We start from the raw sequence: 17,615 nt of genomic DNA on the forward strand, positions 1-17,615 counted from the left end.
CCTACACGAATAAGAAGTATTTGTGCAAAATTTCAAGCGGCTAGCTTTACTCCTTTGTAAGTTAGCGTGATTTCGACAGACGGATGGACGGACCGATGGACGGACGGCCATGGTTAGATCGACTTAAAATTACATTACGATCAAGAATATATATACTTTATAGGGTCTCATAGGAATATTTCGAGGAGTTACAAACAGAATGTCGAAATTAGTATACCCCCATTCTATGGTGAAAGGTATGAAAAGTCATTCAAAGATATAACAAATGCGATCCATGGTGACCTCGACGAACTAAGCACGCTTGTACTTATTACTTATGGGGTCTTATCCTGTTGTGCAGTAAAGCCCCCTTTTTATACCCACCGCCATAGCGTGAGGTTATACTAATCTAATCATTCCCTTTGTAACTTCTCGAAATATTGATCTAAGACCCCATAAAGTTATATGTTCTTGATCGTCTCGACATTCTGAGTCTATCTAGCCATGCCCGGTCGTCCGTCTGTCGATATCACGATAGCGGTCGAACGCGTAAAGATAGCCAATGAAATTTTTCACAAATACTTACTATCGACATAGGTCATTGGAGATTGCATATGGGCCATATCGGTTCAGATTTGGATATAGCTCCCGTATAAACCGATCTTCAGATTTGACTTCTTGAGCCATTGGAAGCTACAATAATTTTCCGACTTGGCTTAAATTTTGCAGATAGTACTCTGTTATGACTTTCAACAACTGTGCCCAGTACGGTCCGAATTGGCCTATAACCTAATATAGCACCCATATCAAGTGATCTCCCGATTTGACTTCTTGAGCCCTTTCAAGCCGCAATTCTTGTCCGATTTGGCGAAAATTTTGCATGTAGTGTTCTCATATGACTTCCACTAACTTTTCAAAGTACGATCGATATCGGTCTATAACCTGATATCATATAGGAATAAAATATGCAAATTTGCCCATGAAAATTCCATTAAGGAGCAGGGGCAAACTTCTCACATGTCAATTAGTGCAGTCCGATTCAAGTTTAAGGGGTCAATGATAAGGGGCCTCCTTCTTAAAGACGAGTAGGAAAAGCGTGCCGCAGTGCGACACCTCTTTTGAGAAAAAGTTTTTACATGGCATAGCACTTCACAAATGTCGCCAGCATTACGAGGGGAGAACCACCGCTGAATACTTTATGATGATCTCACCAGGATTTGAACCTATGCGTTCAGTGTCATTAGCGGACATGCTAACCTCTGCGCTACGGTAGCCTCCTATATAGAAGTAGTGGTGATATTTCCGTAATATCAATGGATGCTATACGACTTATGAATGGGGTCCTCCATTCAGTAGCTAAGTCTGAACGGCATGCCGCTTAGGTCTTCAACAAATATGGTCTTGAGTTAATACCATAGCAGAAAGCTTTTCTATGTTCTCTCCCAATTGTGAACTTTCTCCTTCCGTAATTTCTTGTTATCGTAAAGTTTCCTTCCGGACAATTGTACATAACCTTAGTCCCGGAGATTGGATTGGTTATATACGTAAGGTAAGGTAGGAACGGGAGTCCTTACCGATTCATTTCGACAATTTTAACTCCTTTGTGATACCACAGTCGCTGTGCGCGACTTTCCGTTGAGCTTAAACTTTAATCGGACTGCAGTCATGGAAATGAGAGAAGTATTCCTTTTAGTTTAGTGATAACAAAGTAGCGACAGACTAAAGCCTTTGGTGGGAATCGAACCCACTAACCACGCTCTGGCAATACGACTACGCTACCAACTCTGCTATTGGGGCTTCTTGAATTGGGGGTATACTAGATGGTAAAAAATTGTGGTTACTTATAAAATACTACTCTCCGATAGATGGCGCTATTGTGTATTTAGCGCCATCTCCGATAGATGGCGCTATTGTGTATTTCAATGTTTTTCAAATTGAAATCATCTCCGATAGATGGCGCTATTGTGTATTTAAATGTTTTTTATACCCACCATCCAAGGATAGGAGTATATTCATTTTGTCATTCTGTTTGCAAAGCATCGAAATATCCATTTCCGACCCTATAAAAATCTAAGACCATCTAGCCATGTCCGTCCGTCTGTCTGTTGAAACGACGCTACAGTCTTTAAAAATAGAGATATTGAGCTGAAACTTGGCACAGATTTTTTTGTTGTCCACAAGCAGGTTAAGTTCGAAGATGGGCTATATCGGACTATATCTTGATATAGCCCTCATATAGACCGATCCGACGATTTAGGGTCTTAGGCCCATAAAAGCCAAATTTATTATTCGATTTTGCTGAAATTTGGGACAGTGAGTTGACATTTTTTTACAATTTGGTCCCGATCGATCCAGATTTAGATATAGCTGCCATATAGACCGATGTCTCGATTTATGGTTTTGGACCCATAAAAGGCGCTTTTATTGTCCTATGTCGCCGAAATTTGGGACAGTCAGTTGTGTTGGGGTCTTCGACATCCTTCTTCAATTTGGCCCAGATCGGTCCAGACTTGGATATAGCTGCCATATAGGCCGATCCTCCGATTTAAGGTCTTGGTTCCATAAAAGGCGCATTTATTGTCCGATTTTGCCAAAATTTGGGACAGTGAGTTGTGTTAGGCCCTTCGACAGCCCTCTTCAATTTGGCTTAGATCGGTGCAGATAATGATAAAAGGCGCATTTATAATTCCCCATAAAAGGCGCATTTATAATTCGATTTCGCTGAAATTTTTTTTTGTTTTTTTTTTTTTTTTTTTTAATGCTATTCCAGACCAGTGTGCATTATTTACTAATGAAAATCAGTGAAATCGAAGAGACCAGCGGTAGGGGGAGTCTGGGTGATTGAGCCTTAAATCAGCTTCTTTTTCTTTGGCAGATTTCTGGGTTCTTTTTAACAAGCAAAATATGTTCTACAAGGTTGCAGCATTTGTGTGTGCGAATGTCTCAACTTGGGCGTTTTGGTGTTTGTCCTGTTTTATGCTTCATTTGCTAACTCTGCCTTGGGTTTTTGGTAAACTGTCAAATCCTTTCAATTTGATCCTTTTTGATAGATATTCGATATTTTTTCAAGTTTCCCTTCACTTGAGATAAGAGAGTATAGGCTGGTTGGCTGGCTGATAGGTCTTTCAGCAGCTTCCCCCTCAAGTTTGCCTTCTTAAATTTAAGATTTCTTTCCTTCCTCTTCAGTTTGTTTCTGTGTTTTTCCACCTCCTCCTCTTTATTTTTTTTTTTTTTTTATTGGAAAGGAGAAACATGAACTTCTTAAAGAAAAAGCTTAGCATTTTATGTTTTCTTGAGAGCATCCTTAATTTGGTTATTTTATGCCTTTGTTTGTTTGTATTTGTGATTCTCGCTTGTTTTTTTTTTTCTGTTTCTAAACGAAATATGAGAATTTCTTTTTCGTACCCAAAAATAAGTTTTTTTGTTGTTATTCTTTTTTTGTTTTTGAGATTTTGGGGTCTAGTGCGGAGGAGGGCGGCTAAAGAATGTCTTTGTTTCCTTCAGCAAAGCAAAAAGCAATGTTTTTTGCATTGCATATTGCGTTCTTCTCCTCTCTCTGGGGTCGTTGGTTTAACACAGTAGCTGTGAAAAAGGGTTTAAAATTAAATTTAAGCTTTATTGAGGCAAACGAACACTGGAAGGGGGAAATGAATGCAAAATCAGAAACAAGTTGATGCCAATATTATATCAGTTTGGCTTTGGAATGGTCCACAAAAGTTGGATGAATTGATTCGTTTAGGCAAACATCTTTTCTTTGGGACAACACAACGTACGTATCAAAATACCATAATTTCGAACAAAGCCTATTTTCTGTAATGGTGTGTTGCCCTTAATATTGGGCAAAAGTGACAGCAGCAATGATTTTGTGGTAACTGCTATGAGAGGCAACTATTTTGAGTATAATGCCAGCAATACAATGTCATTCAAAAACCTATATTGTGAGCAGTAGGTCTTATAAAATCCTGTTGGTAGTTGGAGACTCATGAAAGGGCAGCACGAATAAGAGCCATATTAGCCTTTGATGATATCAATCATTTGCGTCTTAAATTTTAGGTGAGGGGAAGCGAGCAGAAAATCGAAATTTGAACTCTTATCGATTGTATTATAAGTAGCAGATATAAAGAGCCCATAGGTAGGTGCATCCCCGGAGCATCGGTAACCGCTTACCTGTCAAAGTTATAGAAATTTTTTAATAAAGTATTGACCACATAATCTTGGAGCACTCATATTATTCCGCTGTTAAACTTTGTGTGAAATCATCACCACTTAGGGTCTTATTTCAAAAAAATCATCGCACATATCCCTTGAAACATACTCTGGAATTTGTAAGGCAGTTCCTAGTCTTGCGAACTTGATCTTCAAATTCATGAAATACCCATGTGGCCTAGAAGGTAAAAAGTTTGATTTTCAAGTTTGCATCCATCCTTGCGTAGTTCTCTGAAAGCGTTTGAATTGTGACGTACTTTCTCCACAGATTTTATAGCGACCTTAACGTATGACACGATATGTGTGCCTATCTGAGTTCAAACAATGTATCTAAGCCACTTTACCACTATTACATTTGCAAGCATCATCCACCATAGGATGTGGGTATACTAAACATTCAGTTTGCAACACCGCGAAATATTGATCTAGGACACCATTATTCCTGATCATCTCGACGTTCTGAGTCGATCTAACCATGTCCGTCTGTCCAATCGTTTGTCAAAATCATAATAGCGTTCGAATGTGTAAAGCTAGCATCTTAAAATTTTGCACAGGTACTTTATATTGATGTAGGTTCAGATTTGGATATAGATACCATATAAACCGATCTCCCGATTTGACTTCCTGAGCCCGTGGATGCCACAATTTTTGTCCGATTTGGCTGAGAATTTGCATCAAAACTTCTTTTATGACTCCAAACATTGGAGCGTAGTACGGTCCAAATCGGTCTATTATCTGATATAGCTCCCATATAAACCTATTTTCCGATTTGACTTCCTGAGCCCGTGGATGCCACAATTTTTGCACGATTTGACTGAAATTTTGCACATAGTGTTCTGTGCCAAGTACGGTTAAAATCGGTCAAGAACATGATGTAGCTCTTATATAAACCGATCTCCCAATGTGACTTCTTGAGCCCTTACAAGCCAACGTCTCATCATCTTCCCCGCATGCCCTACACATGCTATCACTTGCCGCACCAATTTTATATAAGTGAGCTTGTAGACCTATGTGTCCCGTTATTATACCAATAGCTATACTGACCTCTATCTTACTTCTTTTCAGTAATAGCCTCGTCTTCTCACGATCTTGAGAATCTAAAACAGAACTCAGTCCCTATGTTCTCCAGCTTTTATCCATCCGTGTAACATGTTCTTCCAGATGGCAAAACTAGGGTTCCGTCAATCCAAGACTGTGTCGATGGCAGCAGTTCCTCGCTCTGGACTTCAAGTTTCATCTCAGGTATCCTATCGGAAATCTCTTCCCTTCCTTCCAGGTTTCCTATCGTCGCCTCGATTATACCACGATGGTAAGAGCAGCTCCCATTCTCAATCCATTCTCCCATCGCCTTAAGTCTCATTGCCGCAGTGGCTGCCTCACACTTAATCTGTATGTCAATGAGTCGGATATCTAGAAAAGTCTCCAGTGCCCTAGTGGGCGTGGTCCCCATTGCTCTGCCTTTGCCTAGACAACATGTTCTCGGAAACTGTTGTATGGTACTTATGCTGCACTTCATTCAGTCCACCAAACTACTGCGGCTTAAGTAAGTATTGGTCTAATCACGCTCCTGTAGAGCCAGTAGACTATCCTCGGATTCAGGCCCCATTTCGAGCCTACGGCCCGTCTACATAGTGCTCAACATCTATGGGCCTTCTCAGTACACTCCTGAATGTGACACTTCCAATTTAGTTTGCTGTCCAAGATCACACCTAAGTATTTGACCTTGTCAGATATCGAAATCGTCTTATTAAGGAAACGTGGTGCGTTAAATTGGCCCACCTTCCTTTTCCTAGTGATTTCAGTCTTCTCTTAGTTAACATTCAGACCTCTGGGTCTAGCCCAATCAAAGGATGTAGTGTTTATTGACATTTGTCTTAAATCCTTGGATATCAAACATTAGCCGGAAGTCGATTCCACATACTAACGGTTCGGTCGAAATAAGAATTCTCTCTATAATGCATTGTGTAGTCCGCTGGCCAATCAATTACAAACGGGTGTGAGTTCCTGGAATGTCTAGTATCCTTGACATACATCCTTACCACAGGAATCAGAAGACGAATATCAGGCGAACATACACCATGAAAGTACCGATAGAACAGCGCCAAACAACCCACATTGCGACGATGATGCAGGGAGGCAATAGAGTTGTATACCCCACTGTCCCCAATCAACGTCATCGCTCTCCTCTGTACCCCATTTTCGGCCTTATAAAATTGGTGTAGATGTTAAGAAGCTCAGAGAAGATCAGACGGAGTGAAGTAATTCTTACACCGTTTAAAGGAAGCCTAAACACTTGAATGCTTCTTTCGACACTTCAAATACATGTTAAGCCCAACGGACATCACTTTGTATTTTCATGCCCAGAAAGAGCTTCTGATTGCTCAACATGTACACCCTTGATAGACAAAGATGATTGTAATGGGCCAGCGAATCGTTTGTGTGACAACAAGCAGCACTGTGTCCTCCGTGCATTAACTTGACTTCTTGAGCCTCCAGAGGGCGCAATTGTTCTCCGATTTGTCTAAAATTTTCCACGTCCTGTTTTGGTATCACTTCCAAAAACTGTGCTATTTATGGTACAAATCTGTTCATAACCTATTATAGCCGCCATATAAACCGATCTTGGGTCTTAACTTCTTGAGCCGCTAGAGGGCGCAATTCTTATCCGATTTTATTGAAATTGTGCAGGAATTGTTTTGTTATTACTTCCAACAACTGCGCTAAGCATGATTCAAATCGGTTCATAATCTGGTATAGCTGTCATATAAACCGATCTGGGATCTTGACTTCTTAAGCCGCTAGAGGGCGCAATTCTTCTCCGATTTGGCTAAAATTTAGCATAAAATATTTGGTTATGATTTCCAACAACTGCGCTAAATATGGATCAAATCGTTACATAACCTGCTGTAGCTGCCATATAAACCGATCTGGGATTTTGACTTCTTCAGCCGCTAGAGGGCGCAATTCTTCTCCGATTTGGCTGAAATTTTGTATAACGGTTTCTCCCATCTTAATCGATCGATAGCCTCATACAGCTCCCACATAAACCGATCTCCCGATTATGCTTCTTGAGCCCCTACAAGTCGCAATTCTTAACCGAATGGACTGAAATATAAACCCAATGACTTCTACTATGGTCTTCAACATTCAATTCACTTATACGTACGAATCGGACTACAACTTGATATATCTCCAATAGCACAACAGTTCTTATCGTTTATTCCCCTTGTTTGCCTAAGAAGAGATGCCGTGCAAAGAACTCGTCAAATGCCATCCATGGTGGAGTGTATATAAGATTCGGCCCGGCCGAACTTGGCACGCTCTTACTTGTTTTGTTTAGTTTACTAACACATTTCTCTGAGTATAAATAAAGCCAAGATGCAACCTTAAATCTTTGAAGTTTGTATTACCAATATACAGAAATGTTTGTTCTGTGCAGTATAAAAAAGAGCACCCCGGAGCGTGCCTGGGTGGACTAGTGTTTTGTGTTATTTCATTGAAATCATTCAATATTGTTCTTGTCCTTTCCCAATTAGACTAAATTTGATTTCAAAAAATTTTGTATGATACTTTTTTCAATATGTAAAGTTTTTCACACTCCCAAACTTCTAAATGTTCAGTTCCATTCCGTTCAGTTCCGCAAAAAACGTGCTACAAAACATATTGAGCAATATATAGAAAACAACAATTGACAGCGAAAAAAGTTCCGTTTTTTTTACAACTTACAATGGTCGAATTTTTCATAACATGCCAATGCTTCAATGTTAGTGCATGGCGGCCATCACATGTACAGGGTGGCTGATGAAAGCCGCTACCAAAAAAAAATGTAATAACTTTTTTTCTATTTAATAATAATAATTTAATAATTAATTTAATTAATTAATTAATTAATTTAATTAATAATAATTTAATAATTAATTTAATAATTTAATTTAACATGAATAAAAGAAAAATGTATTCCATACACCGAAAAAAAAATGTAGCAATATTCATCATTGTAGCAATATTCATCAGCCACCCTGTATGTGTGTGTGTGTGTGGACATTCAACTTTCATGTTTAGCCATTCGTTGAGCTACATAAATGTTGTCATGTTTTGCTAAACTACTCGAGCATTTATATTTTTGTTGTTATTGTTTTTTGGTGTAACATTTTAACTAAAATACACACACATAAATTTTTAACAATTTTTCGGTGTTTAACCTAATTGTTATAAAGAAAAAAATAAAAAAAAATGTATAAACGTTTACGAGGAAGCAAATGTTCATTCAACATTTGCTATGGTCTGAACATTTAACTCTTGTGTGAGTGTGTGTGTGTCTGGGATAGAGTAGGAAAGGCAGGGCCGCCATTGAATGTGCCAAGATATGGTAGCAGAAATATGAAACAACATCCATTTAAAAATTTATGTTTTAGTGGTAATAAACCCAAATGCAAAAAAAAAACTACTTCAAGTGCCGAAGAGAAATAGGGCTTCAGATTTTTTATTTATTTGAGAATGTTTCACAGAGAAAACAAAACTATAACAATGAGCCAACTTGAAGAAGAGGAATAACTTTCGTAACAAAATAACAAAGGAGGACGAAGGTTAGTAGGTGACTCCAATGTGCAATGCAGGAATCAAATGTAGAACACTAAAGGTTCTAATGCTGTGGAGAATTTGTTCTATGGATGTAGCCTTTACCAATGGTTCTTTTTACCCACCATCGAAAGATGAGGGTTTGCAACACATCGAAATATCCATTTCCGACCCTACCTTTTATATAAAAATCAATTTGTGTTTGTTTGTGTGTTCCTTCTAGACTCAGAAACGGCCGAACCAATTTTCTTGAAATTTTCACCGATGGTGCATAATGAACCCGTGGTGAAAATAGTGTACTACATTTTTTGATATCTGAAGGGGGAGCGGACCCTCCCCCTAACCATAATTTTCAGAAACACCAGATCTTGGAGATGGGTGGTGCGATTTAAGCGAAATTTTGTGTGCTCTCTTATAGTAACCGACAAACAAAAATTTGGTATCAAAATTTCAGTAGGGGTACCTGTGGGGGGCGCCCCACCCCAAAACCTTCCAAACATATGTTTAGACCAATCACGACAATATGGGACTCAAATGAAAGGTATTTAGGATTAGAAAAGTATCTGATATCCAATTGTCGGAACAAGTGCCTGGGGGACCACCCCAACCCCCAAACCACCCCCAAATCGGACATATTTACCCACCTTGACAATAAGCGACTCAAATGAAGTGTATTTGCAAGTAAAATACGAATCTGATATCCATAAGTGTGACCAATTTTCTGGGGTTCCACCCCTTCCCCAAAACACCTCCCAAATATTGGGTTGCCCAAAAAATAATTGCGGATTTTTTAAAAGAAAGTAAATGCATTTTTAATAAAACTTAGAATGAACTTTAATCAAATATATTTTTTTTACACTTTTTTTCCAAAGCAAGCTAAAAGTTACAGCTGATAACAGAAGAAAGAATGCAATTACAGAGTCACAAGCTGTGAAAAAATTTGTCAACGCCGACTATATGAAAAATCCAATTACTTTTTGGGCAACCCAATATATACTGACAATGGCAATATGGGGCTTTAATGAAAGGTATTTGAGTGTAGAATACGAATCTGATATCCAGATGTGGGACCAAGTGTTTGAGGAGCCGCTCATCCCCGAGAACATACCCTAAAGAAGACAAATTTACGATCATACCAATATGGGGCTCAAATGAAAGGTCTTTGAAAGTAAAGCACGAATCTGATATCAATGTTCGGGAAAAGTGTCTATGGGGCCATCCCACTCCCCAATATACTACCCAAATAGGAAGTATTTGCTGACCATTGCAATATGAGGCTCAAATAAGAGGTATTTTAGAGTAGAACCCGGAAGCCAAGCCAAGTCTTTGATGGCCGCCTCATCTCCCCCAAACCCCCCCCCCCCCCCAAAACACACCCAAAACGGGTCATGTTTGCCGACTATGGAAAAATGGAGCCCAAATGAAGGGTATTTAGGAGTAGACCATGAATCTGACATCAACCTTTGGGGACCAATTGTCTAGGAGACGTCCCACCACCATAACAACCGCCAAGTAGGACGTATTTTCTCACCAAGACAATTTGGATCTTCAAGACTGTGGAGCTCGACATTCATAGTTTTTAGGGCCCATACCCCAAACCGGACATATTTGCTGGCTTTTTCAATAAGGGGTTTAAATGAATGGTATTTGAGATTAGAAAACGAATTTGATATCCAATTTTGAGGCCAATGGGCCAATGGCCAATGAGAATAGAGCACGTTGTTGATATATTTTCAGGGCTTAGTGCTTGGGGGACCACCCACTCCCCAAAACACCCTTAAATCGGGCATATTTACCGACCATGTGAATGTGGGGCTTTTGGGGGGTAGAGGATGAATTGATACCCACTTTCAGGACCAATTTTCTGAGGGTCTACCCCTTTCCCAAAATACCCCTCATAGAGCAATTTTTCACTGACCATCGCAATATGGGGCTCAAATAAACGGATTTGGGAGTAGAATACGAATTTGATATCCAAATGTAGGACCATCTAATTAAGGCATCACCCCGTTCCCAAAACACCCCCCAAAGGTTAAAAATTTTTCGACCATGCCAATATGTGGCTTAAATAAAAGGTATTTAAGATTAGAAAACGAATTTGATAACCAATTTTGGGACCATGTGTTTGGGGAACGCCTCATCCTGTAAACTCCCCCTCAAAACCAATGGCAATGAGGGGTTTAAATAAATGGTATTTGAGAGAAGAGCACGATGCTGCTCACCCCGAAAACACCTCTAAATCAGACATCATGAGAATATCGGGCTGAAATAAAGTATTTTAAGAATGGAGCACACCTTACACCCAAACTTAAATGCGCCCTTCTACATCCTTTTTCAATTCGGCCCAGATCGTTTCAGATTTGGATATAGCTGCCATATAGACCGATCTCTCGATTCAAGCTCTTATGCCCATAAAAAGTACATTTATTGTCCTATTTTGCCAAAATTTGGAGCAGTGAGTTGTGTTAGGCCCTTTAACATCCCTCTTGAATTTGACCCAGATCCGTTGAGATTTGGATATAGCTGCCATATAGACCGATCTCGAGATTTAAAGCCTCGGTTTCATAAAAGGTGCATTTATTGTTCGATTTTGCTGAAATTTGGGACGGTGAGTTGTGTTAGGCCATTCATTGTCCTTCATCAATTTGGTTTAGATCGGTTCAGATTTGGATATAGCTGCCATATAGACCGATCCACCGATTTAGGGTCTTAGGCCCATAAAAGGTGCATTTATTGTTCGATTTTGCTGAAATTTGGGACGGTGAGTTGTGTTAGGCCAGTCGATGTCATTCTTCAATTTGACCCAGATCGGTTGAGATTTGGATATAGCTGCCATATAGACCGATCTCGCGATTTAAAGTCTCGGCCTCATAAAAGGTGCATTTATTGTTCGAATTTGCTGAAATTTGGGACGGTGAGTTGTGTTAGGCCAGTCATTGTCCTTCATCAATTTGGCTTAGATCGGTTGAGATTTGGATATAGCTGTCATATAGACTGATCTCGCGATTTAAAGTCTTGGCCCCATAAAAGGGCATTTATTGTTAGATTTTGCTGAAATTTGGAACAGTGAGATGTGTTAGGTCCAGTCGATGTCCTTCTTCAATTTGGCTCAGATCGGTTCAGTTTTGGATATAGCTGCCATATAGACCGATCTTTTGATTTAAGGTCTTGCGCCCATAAAAGGCACATTTATTCTCCGATTTTGCTTAGATTTGGGAAAGTGAGTTGTGTTAGGCCAGTCAACATCCTTCTTCAATTTGGCCCAGATCGGTTCAGATTTGGATATAGCTGCCATATAGGCGGATCTATCGATATAAGGTTTTGGGCCCATAAAAGGCGCATTTAGTTTCCGATTTCACCGAAATTTGGAACAGTGAGGTGCATTAGGTTATTCGCCAACATTCTGCAATTTGGCCCAGATCGCACCAGATTTGGATATAGCTGCCATATAGAACGATCCCTCGATATAAGGTTTTTGGCCCATAAAAGGCCCATTTATTGTCTGCTTTCGCCAAAATTTGGGACAGTAAGTTACCCTAGGCCTTTCAACATCCCCCTTGAATTTGACCCAGATCGGTTCATAGGATATAGCTGCTATATAGACCGATCTGTCGATTTAAAGTCTTGGCCAAAATTGAACAATGACTTGTGCTTATTAGACCTCTCAATGTCCGTGTTGAATTTGGTCCAAATCGGACCATATTGCTATATAGCTGCATAAATTTGGCTTTTGTCACCGGATTACGGCTAAAGGTGGTTTCCATATATAACCGAGGTGGTGGGTATCCAAAGTTCGGCCCGGCCAAACTTAACGCATATTTACTTGTTTTTTTTTTTTCATTCCAAAAGTAAATGTCTTTAGTTCAAGTAAAAATTGTACTTACTTTTTACCGCTTTCTAGGAAAACATCTAATTCTGCAGACATTTTGCAACACAAAGCTTTACGAAAATGGCCCTGGGAACATTTGGTGTTTATTAAATGGCCGTCTGTAAATAAAGAAAAAACGAAAAGAATAAAAGTAACAAAACAAAAATATATTCACTTGTTATGGGCAAATAAGCAAATTATAACACAAATGAGCATTAAACAAAAAAGCACATGGGCATAGCCGAGTAATTATGGAATAATAATCCAGCCAAAGTGGAAGTTTAAATGCTCATTAAAATGTTTTCATTTCACATACAAATCATTTTTGTATGAAATACGCCAATAAAAGTTAAAGGCCATCAAAAACAAGGAAGGAAGGCAGAAAGAGAAAATTATAAGAAATAAAATCAAATTATTTAAAAAAAAAAAGCTTAAAACCATAGATTTTGCTTTGTCCATTTGTGCGTCTGTGCCATTGCGCGTTCGTTTCTGTTTTTGCTTCTTATTTCGTTAGTCACAAAAGCTGATCACTAATGAGACAAAAATTATTGAAATATTTCACATTTTTTATCGCTTTATCAACTTTGAAAGCCTGAGAGCAGAGGAGACGCAACCCAGAGGATATACAGCCGATGAACCAGCGAACGAACGAAATACCATTCAGTAAATCCCCAAATGTATCCATCCATATGCCATTGTCGTAATAATAAAAGGGCCCTCCTAAGCATAACACAAGAACATCGTAAATTGCTCTTAAGATGATGGACCGACAGACGACAACTGAACGCTTGGATGGACGGACGGACGGACGGACGGACAGGCGGCAGCCAAATAGAGGGATGGCCCAAACAAACCCATCGACAACAACAAAAAAAAAAAAAAATAAAAAAAGGTAAGCATCTCGCTGTCTTAACGGTTTTGGAATTTGGTCCTAATCAAAATTCCAGTAGTCATGTTATGTGTGCGATGATGCTTTCAAAGAATGCGACAAATGGATATTTGTGGTTTTTTTTTCGTTTCGCTTTGGAGTACCCCTGACAAGCCAGTTTCATGTGAGGCTGCGTAAGTGCGTTCCTTTGAAGGTGGCTGGCTGGCTCATAAGTGTTTGGGAGTGTTTATAGATTGTTTATGGCCTGCCATCCCTTTGCTATTCGGGGATCGAATAATTACAGAGACCCAAAGTGAAAAGACACATTGTATATGAAAATATGTCTCCCTGCCCCCCAGCTTCGTTGCCTTTGACATCCATCAAATGGCTGTGGATCATTCAACGGGGAATACCTCAAATATCTGGTGGTGTAGGCATAACCTCCACCCGGCTGAGAGGATTATTTGGTTTGTTGAATAGATACGCCTTGTTAGAGCCGAGGGATATACACACAAAAAAAGGCAGCAATAAATGGGAATTTCATTTCAGAAATATTTTAAAATTGATATTTTGATATTCCACTTTGAATATATCTCCAAGGAGATTAAGGAACATTTTGGAGTTGCTGTAAAAACTAAGGCAATGATGTAAAAATTGTGGTTTTTAAATGTGTATGAATAAAGACTTCATACATTTTTAAAGGCCAAAAAAGGAACGCATTTAAAGAAAGCATTAAATAAAGCTATGCTACAAGAAAGAGGTTGCTCAACTTACCTCCATTTATATTGTCAATATATACATTAGGCATTCTAAATCGAGTTAGCCAAGTCCGTCCATTCGTCTGTCTGTGTGTCGAAAGCACGCTAACTTTCGAAGGAGTAAAACTAGCCGCTTGATTGTTTTGAATTGGGATTGTAAATTGGCTATATCGCTCCATATTTTCCTATAGCTGCCATAGGTTAGGTTAGGTTGAAAAGAGGGTACATATATTAATCTGCTCCATGCCACTATAGACCTACACCTAAGCCAGTTATCGGCTTGTAATCTCGAAAAAGAAAATCTAAGTCCCCAGCTACTTACAAAATCCTTAAATGTTTTCCATACCATTCCCCTAAAATGGTTCATGTCTGATATAGTGTCCCCACCTAAGTGGGTATCTGTAAGATGCGAATGCCGGGCAATGACAAAGGAAATGCTCCAACGTCTCATCATCTTCCCCGCATGCCCTACACATGCTATTACTTGCCACACCGATTTTGCATAAGTGAGGTCGTTGTCCTATGTGTCCCCCTTTATGATACCAATAGCTATACCGACCTCCTTCTCACTTCCTTTCAATAATAGCCTAGTCCGCTCACGATCCGGATCATCCCATAGGATTTTCGCCATCCTACCGACTGTTCTTCCACAGTGTTACATGCGCTTTTGTCACCCACGCCCTTAAATTAGACTGCGTCTACCCGAAAGGCTTCGGGTTAACCATGTTTATCGACGACAGTTCTCTGACCTTCGCTGCCAAATCGTCTGCCCTTTCATTCTTCCTTACCTTCATTATGTCCCGGCACCCATACGATACGGATTTTGCCATACTCAGAGAATTCGTTACACTTTCTTACACTCCAAGACAGTTCGTGACCTAACCGTCCTTGTTGTTATTGGCCTTATGGCAATTTTATTGTCCGTAAAGATTTTCACACTCGACGTCCTTGCGATAGTACCACATTACCTCACGCATTCCGTGATCCCCCGGATCTCTGCCTGCAGGTCCGTATTATGGTCAAACAGTCTAAAACAGATCTCAGTCCCTGGGTTTTCAATGTAGACCCCCACTGCCACTCTGTCTCCTAGCTTTGATACCTCCGTGTAACATCGCCTGCCAGACGGCAATACTAGGATTTCGTCAGTCCAAGACTGTTCCGCTGGCAATAGTGCCTCGCACTCAACCTCAAGCGTCGTCTCAGGTATCGGATTTGAAACCTCTTCTAGGATTCCTGTCGTCGCCTCGGTTATCCTCAATCCATTCTCCCATCGCCTTAAGTCTCATAGCTGCAGTGGCTGCCTTATACTTAATCTGTATGTCTATTGGTCGGATATCTAGAATTGTCTCCAATGCCCTAGTGGGCGTGGTCCTCATAGCTCCGCCTATGCCAAGACAACATGTTCTCTGAACCTGTTGTATGGTCCTTATGTTCCACTTTTGCTTCATAGCAATCCACCAAACTACTGAGGCGTAAGTAAGTATTGGTCTAATCACGCTCCTGTCGAACCAGTCGATAATTCAGGCCCCATTTCGAGGCTACGGACCATCTACATTAGTGTCCAAGATCTTTGAGACTTCTCAGTACGCTCCTGAATGTGGCACTTCCAATTCAGTTTCCGGCCCAAGATCACTCCTAAGTATTTGACCTTGTCAGATATCGAAATCGCCTCATTGAGGAAAAGTGGTGCCTTGAATTGCCCCACCGTCGTCTTCCTCGTGAACAGGCATATTTAGGTCATCCCTGGGTTAACATTGAGACCTCTGGTTCTAGCCCAGATATATGCCATATGCAAGACACTTTCGGCCGGTTCGGATCCTTACCCCTTAGAAGTATTATTATAACATCCTATAAAATCGTCTGAGTACCAGACTGGTTCAGATTCATCTTCAGTCATCATCCGTAATAGGTCATTTATGGTGGTCGCCCATAGGAGTGGCGATAAAATGCCCGCCTGTGTCGTGCCTTGTGCCACTTTCTCCCTGCCAAATAATCCGATCTTGGATCTTGACTTCTAGAGAGCGTAATTTTAATTCGATCTTCTTCATTGGTTCGCAACCCATAGCTGCCTTATAAACCGATCACGGGTCTTGACTTTATTGGCCTCTAGAGGGCGCACAATAACTTCGACATCCAAACCAAGTATGTTTCGATAAACCTAGCTAAACCTTAACCTGACAAATGTGATCCATAGTTGAGGCATAAGCGTAGAAAGGCCTCGGTGGGGTGGGCGAAGAACCCTTCAGAAAAGTTTTAGCCTCCCGCCCCCCAGTATTTTAAAAATGTCATTGTTTTATATAAAATATGCTAATTTTATTGTTATTTAAATGGTTTAAGTCCCCCCCTTCCACCCCTCAGCTGAACACCAGCTGATCGTCTGCTGATCACCAGCCAACCACCAGCTTATCATCAGCTGATCTTGGGCTGATTACCTTCTGATCATCGGCTGACCACTAGCTGTCCACCAGTTGATCACAAGTTCTTCACTACCTGACCACCAGGTGAGAATCATCTGGCCACGAGCTGTATACAGCTGATCTTCATCTGTCCACCAATGAGCTTCAGCTAATTACCAGCCGATCACCAGATAACCATCATCTGATCACCACCTCATCATCAGCTGACCACCAGCTGTTCATCACCTGACTACCAGCTGATCATCACATGATCATCAGCTAATCATCACCTGACTACCAGCTCACCACCTGTACGATGAGTATACAGCTAGCCAGCTGATTACCAGCCGAACATCAGCTGATCACCAGCCGATCTTTAGCTGACCACCAGCAGACCAACATCTTATCATCCGCTGATTATCATATGATCATCGGTAGACCACCAGCGGATATTGAGCTGATCACCAGCTGATCTTCAGATGACCACTAGTTCACCACCAGGCAGTACTGCTTTTTCGTGAAAAATCGTCAAAACTATAAAAATAAAGTAAGAAATAATGTAAGAATGGGTTCCCAAGATTCGGCGCGGATGAAACAGCCACAAAACATTCTGCCATTGATCTGCAGCTGATCACCAGCCGACCACCAGCTGATCGCCATCTGATCATCAGCTGACCATCAGTTGATCTTGATGTGATCACCAGCCGACCACCAGCTGATTGCCATCTGATCATCAGCTGACCATCAGTTGATCTTCAGGTGAACACCAGTAGATCTTCAGCTGATCTCGAGCTAAAGATCAGCTGGTGGTCCACTCAAGATCAGCTGGTGGTCCGATCTTGAGTGGACCATCAACTGATCTTCAACTGACCATCAGCTGATCTTCGGTTGACTACCAGTTTAGCATTACCTGACCACCAGGTTATAATCAGCTGACCACGAGCTGTATACAGCTGATCTTT

The 17,615-nt window shown here is 40.5% G+C and overlaps 1 protein-coding gene across 1 annotated transcript in view; it reads right to left on the minus strand.

Moving 5' to 3' along the window:
• Positions 1 to 17,615, minus strand: part of LOC106093845 (fringe glycosyltransferase) — a 91,140-nt gene that overhangs the window by 7,538 nt on the left and 65,987 nt on the right. Inside the window, exon 4 of the mRNA XM_059361788.1 lies at positions 12,648 to 12,750. Within this exon, the coding sequence (XP_059217771.1) occupies positions 12,648 to 12,750 (103 nt within the window). The remainder of the gene's footprint in view (positions 1 to 12,647; positions 12,751 to 17,615) is intronic.

The sequence above is a fragment of the Stomoxys calcitrans genome, chromosome 1 (assembly GCF_963082655.1).
Source record: "Stomoxys calcitrans chromosome 1, idStoCalc2.1, whole genome shotgun sequence".
Taxonomy (NCBI): Eukaryota; Metazoa; Arthropoda; class Insecta; order Diptera; family Muscidae; genus Stomoxys; species Stomoxys calcitrans.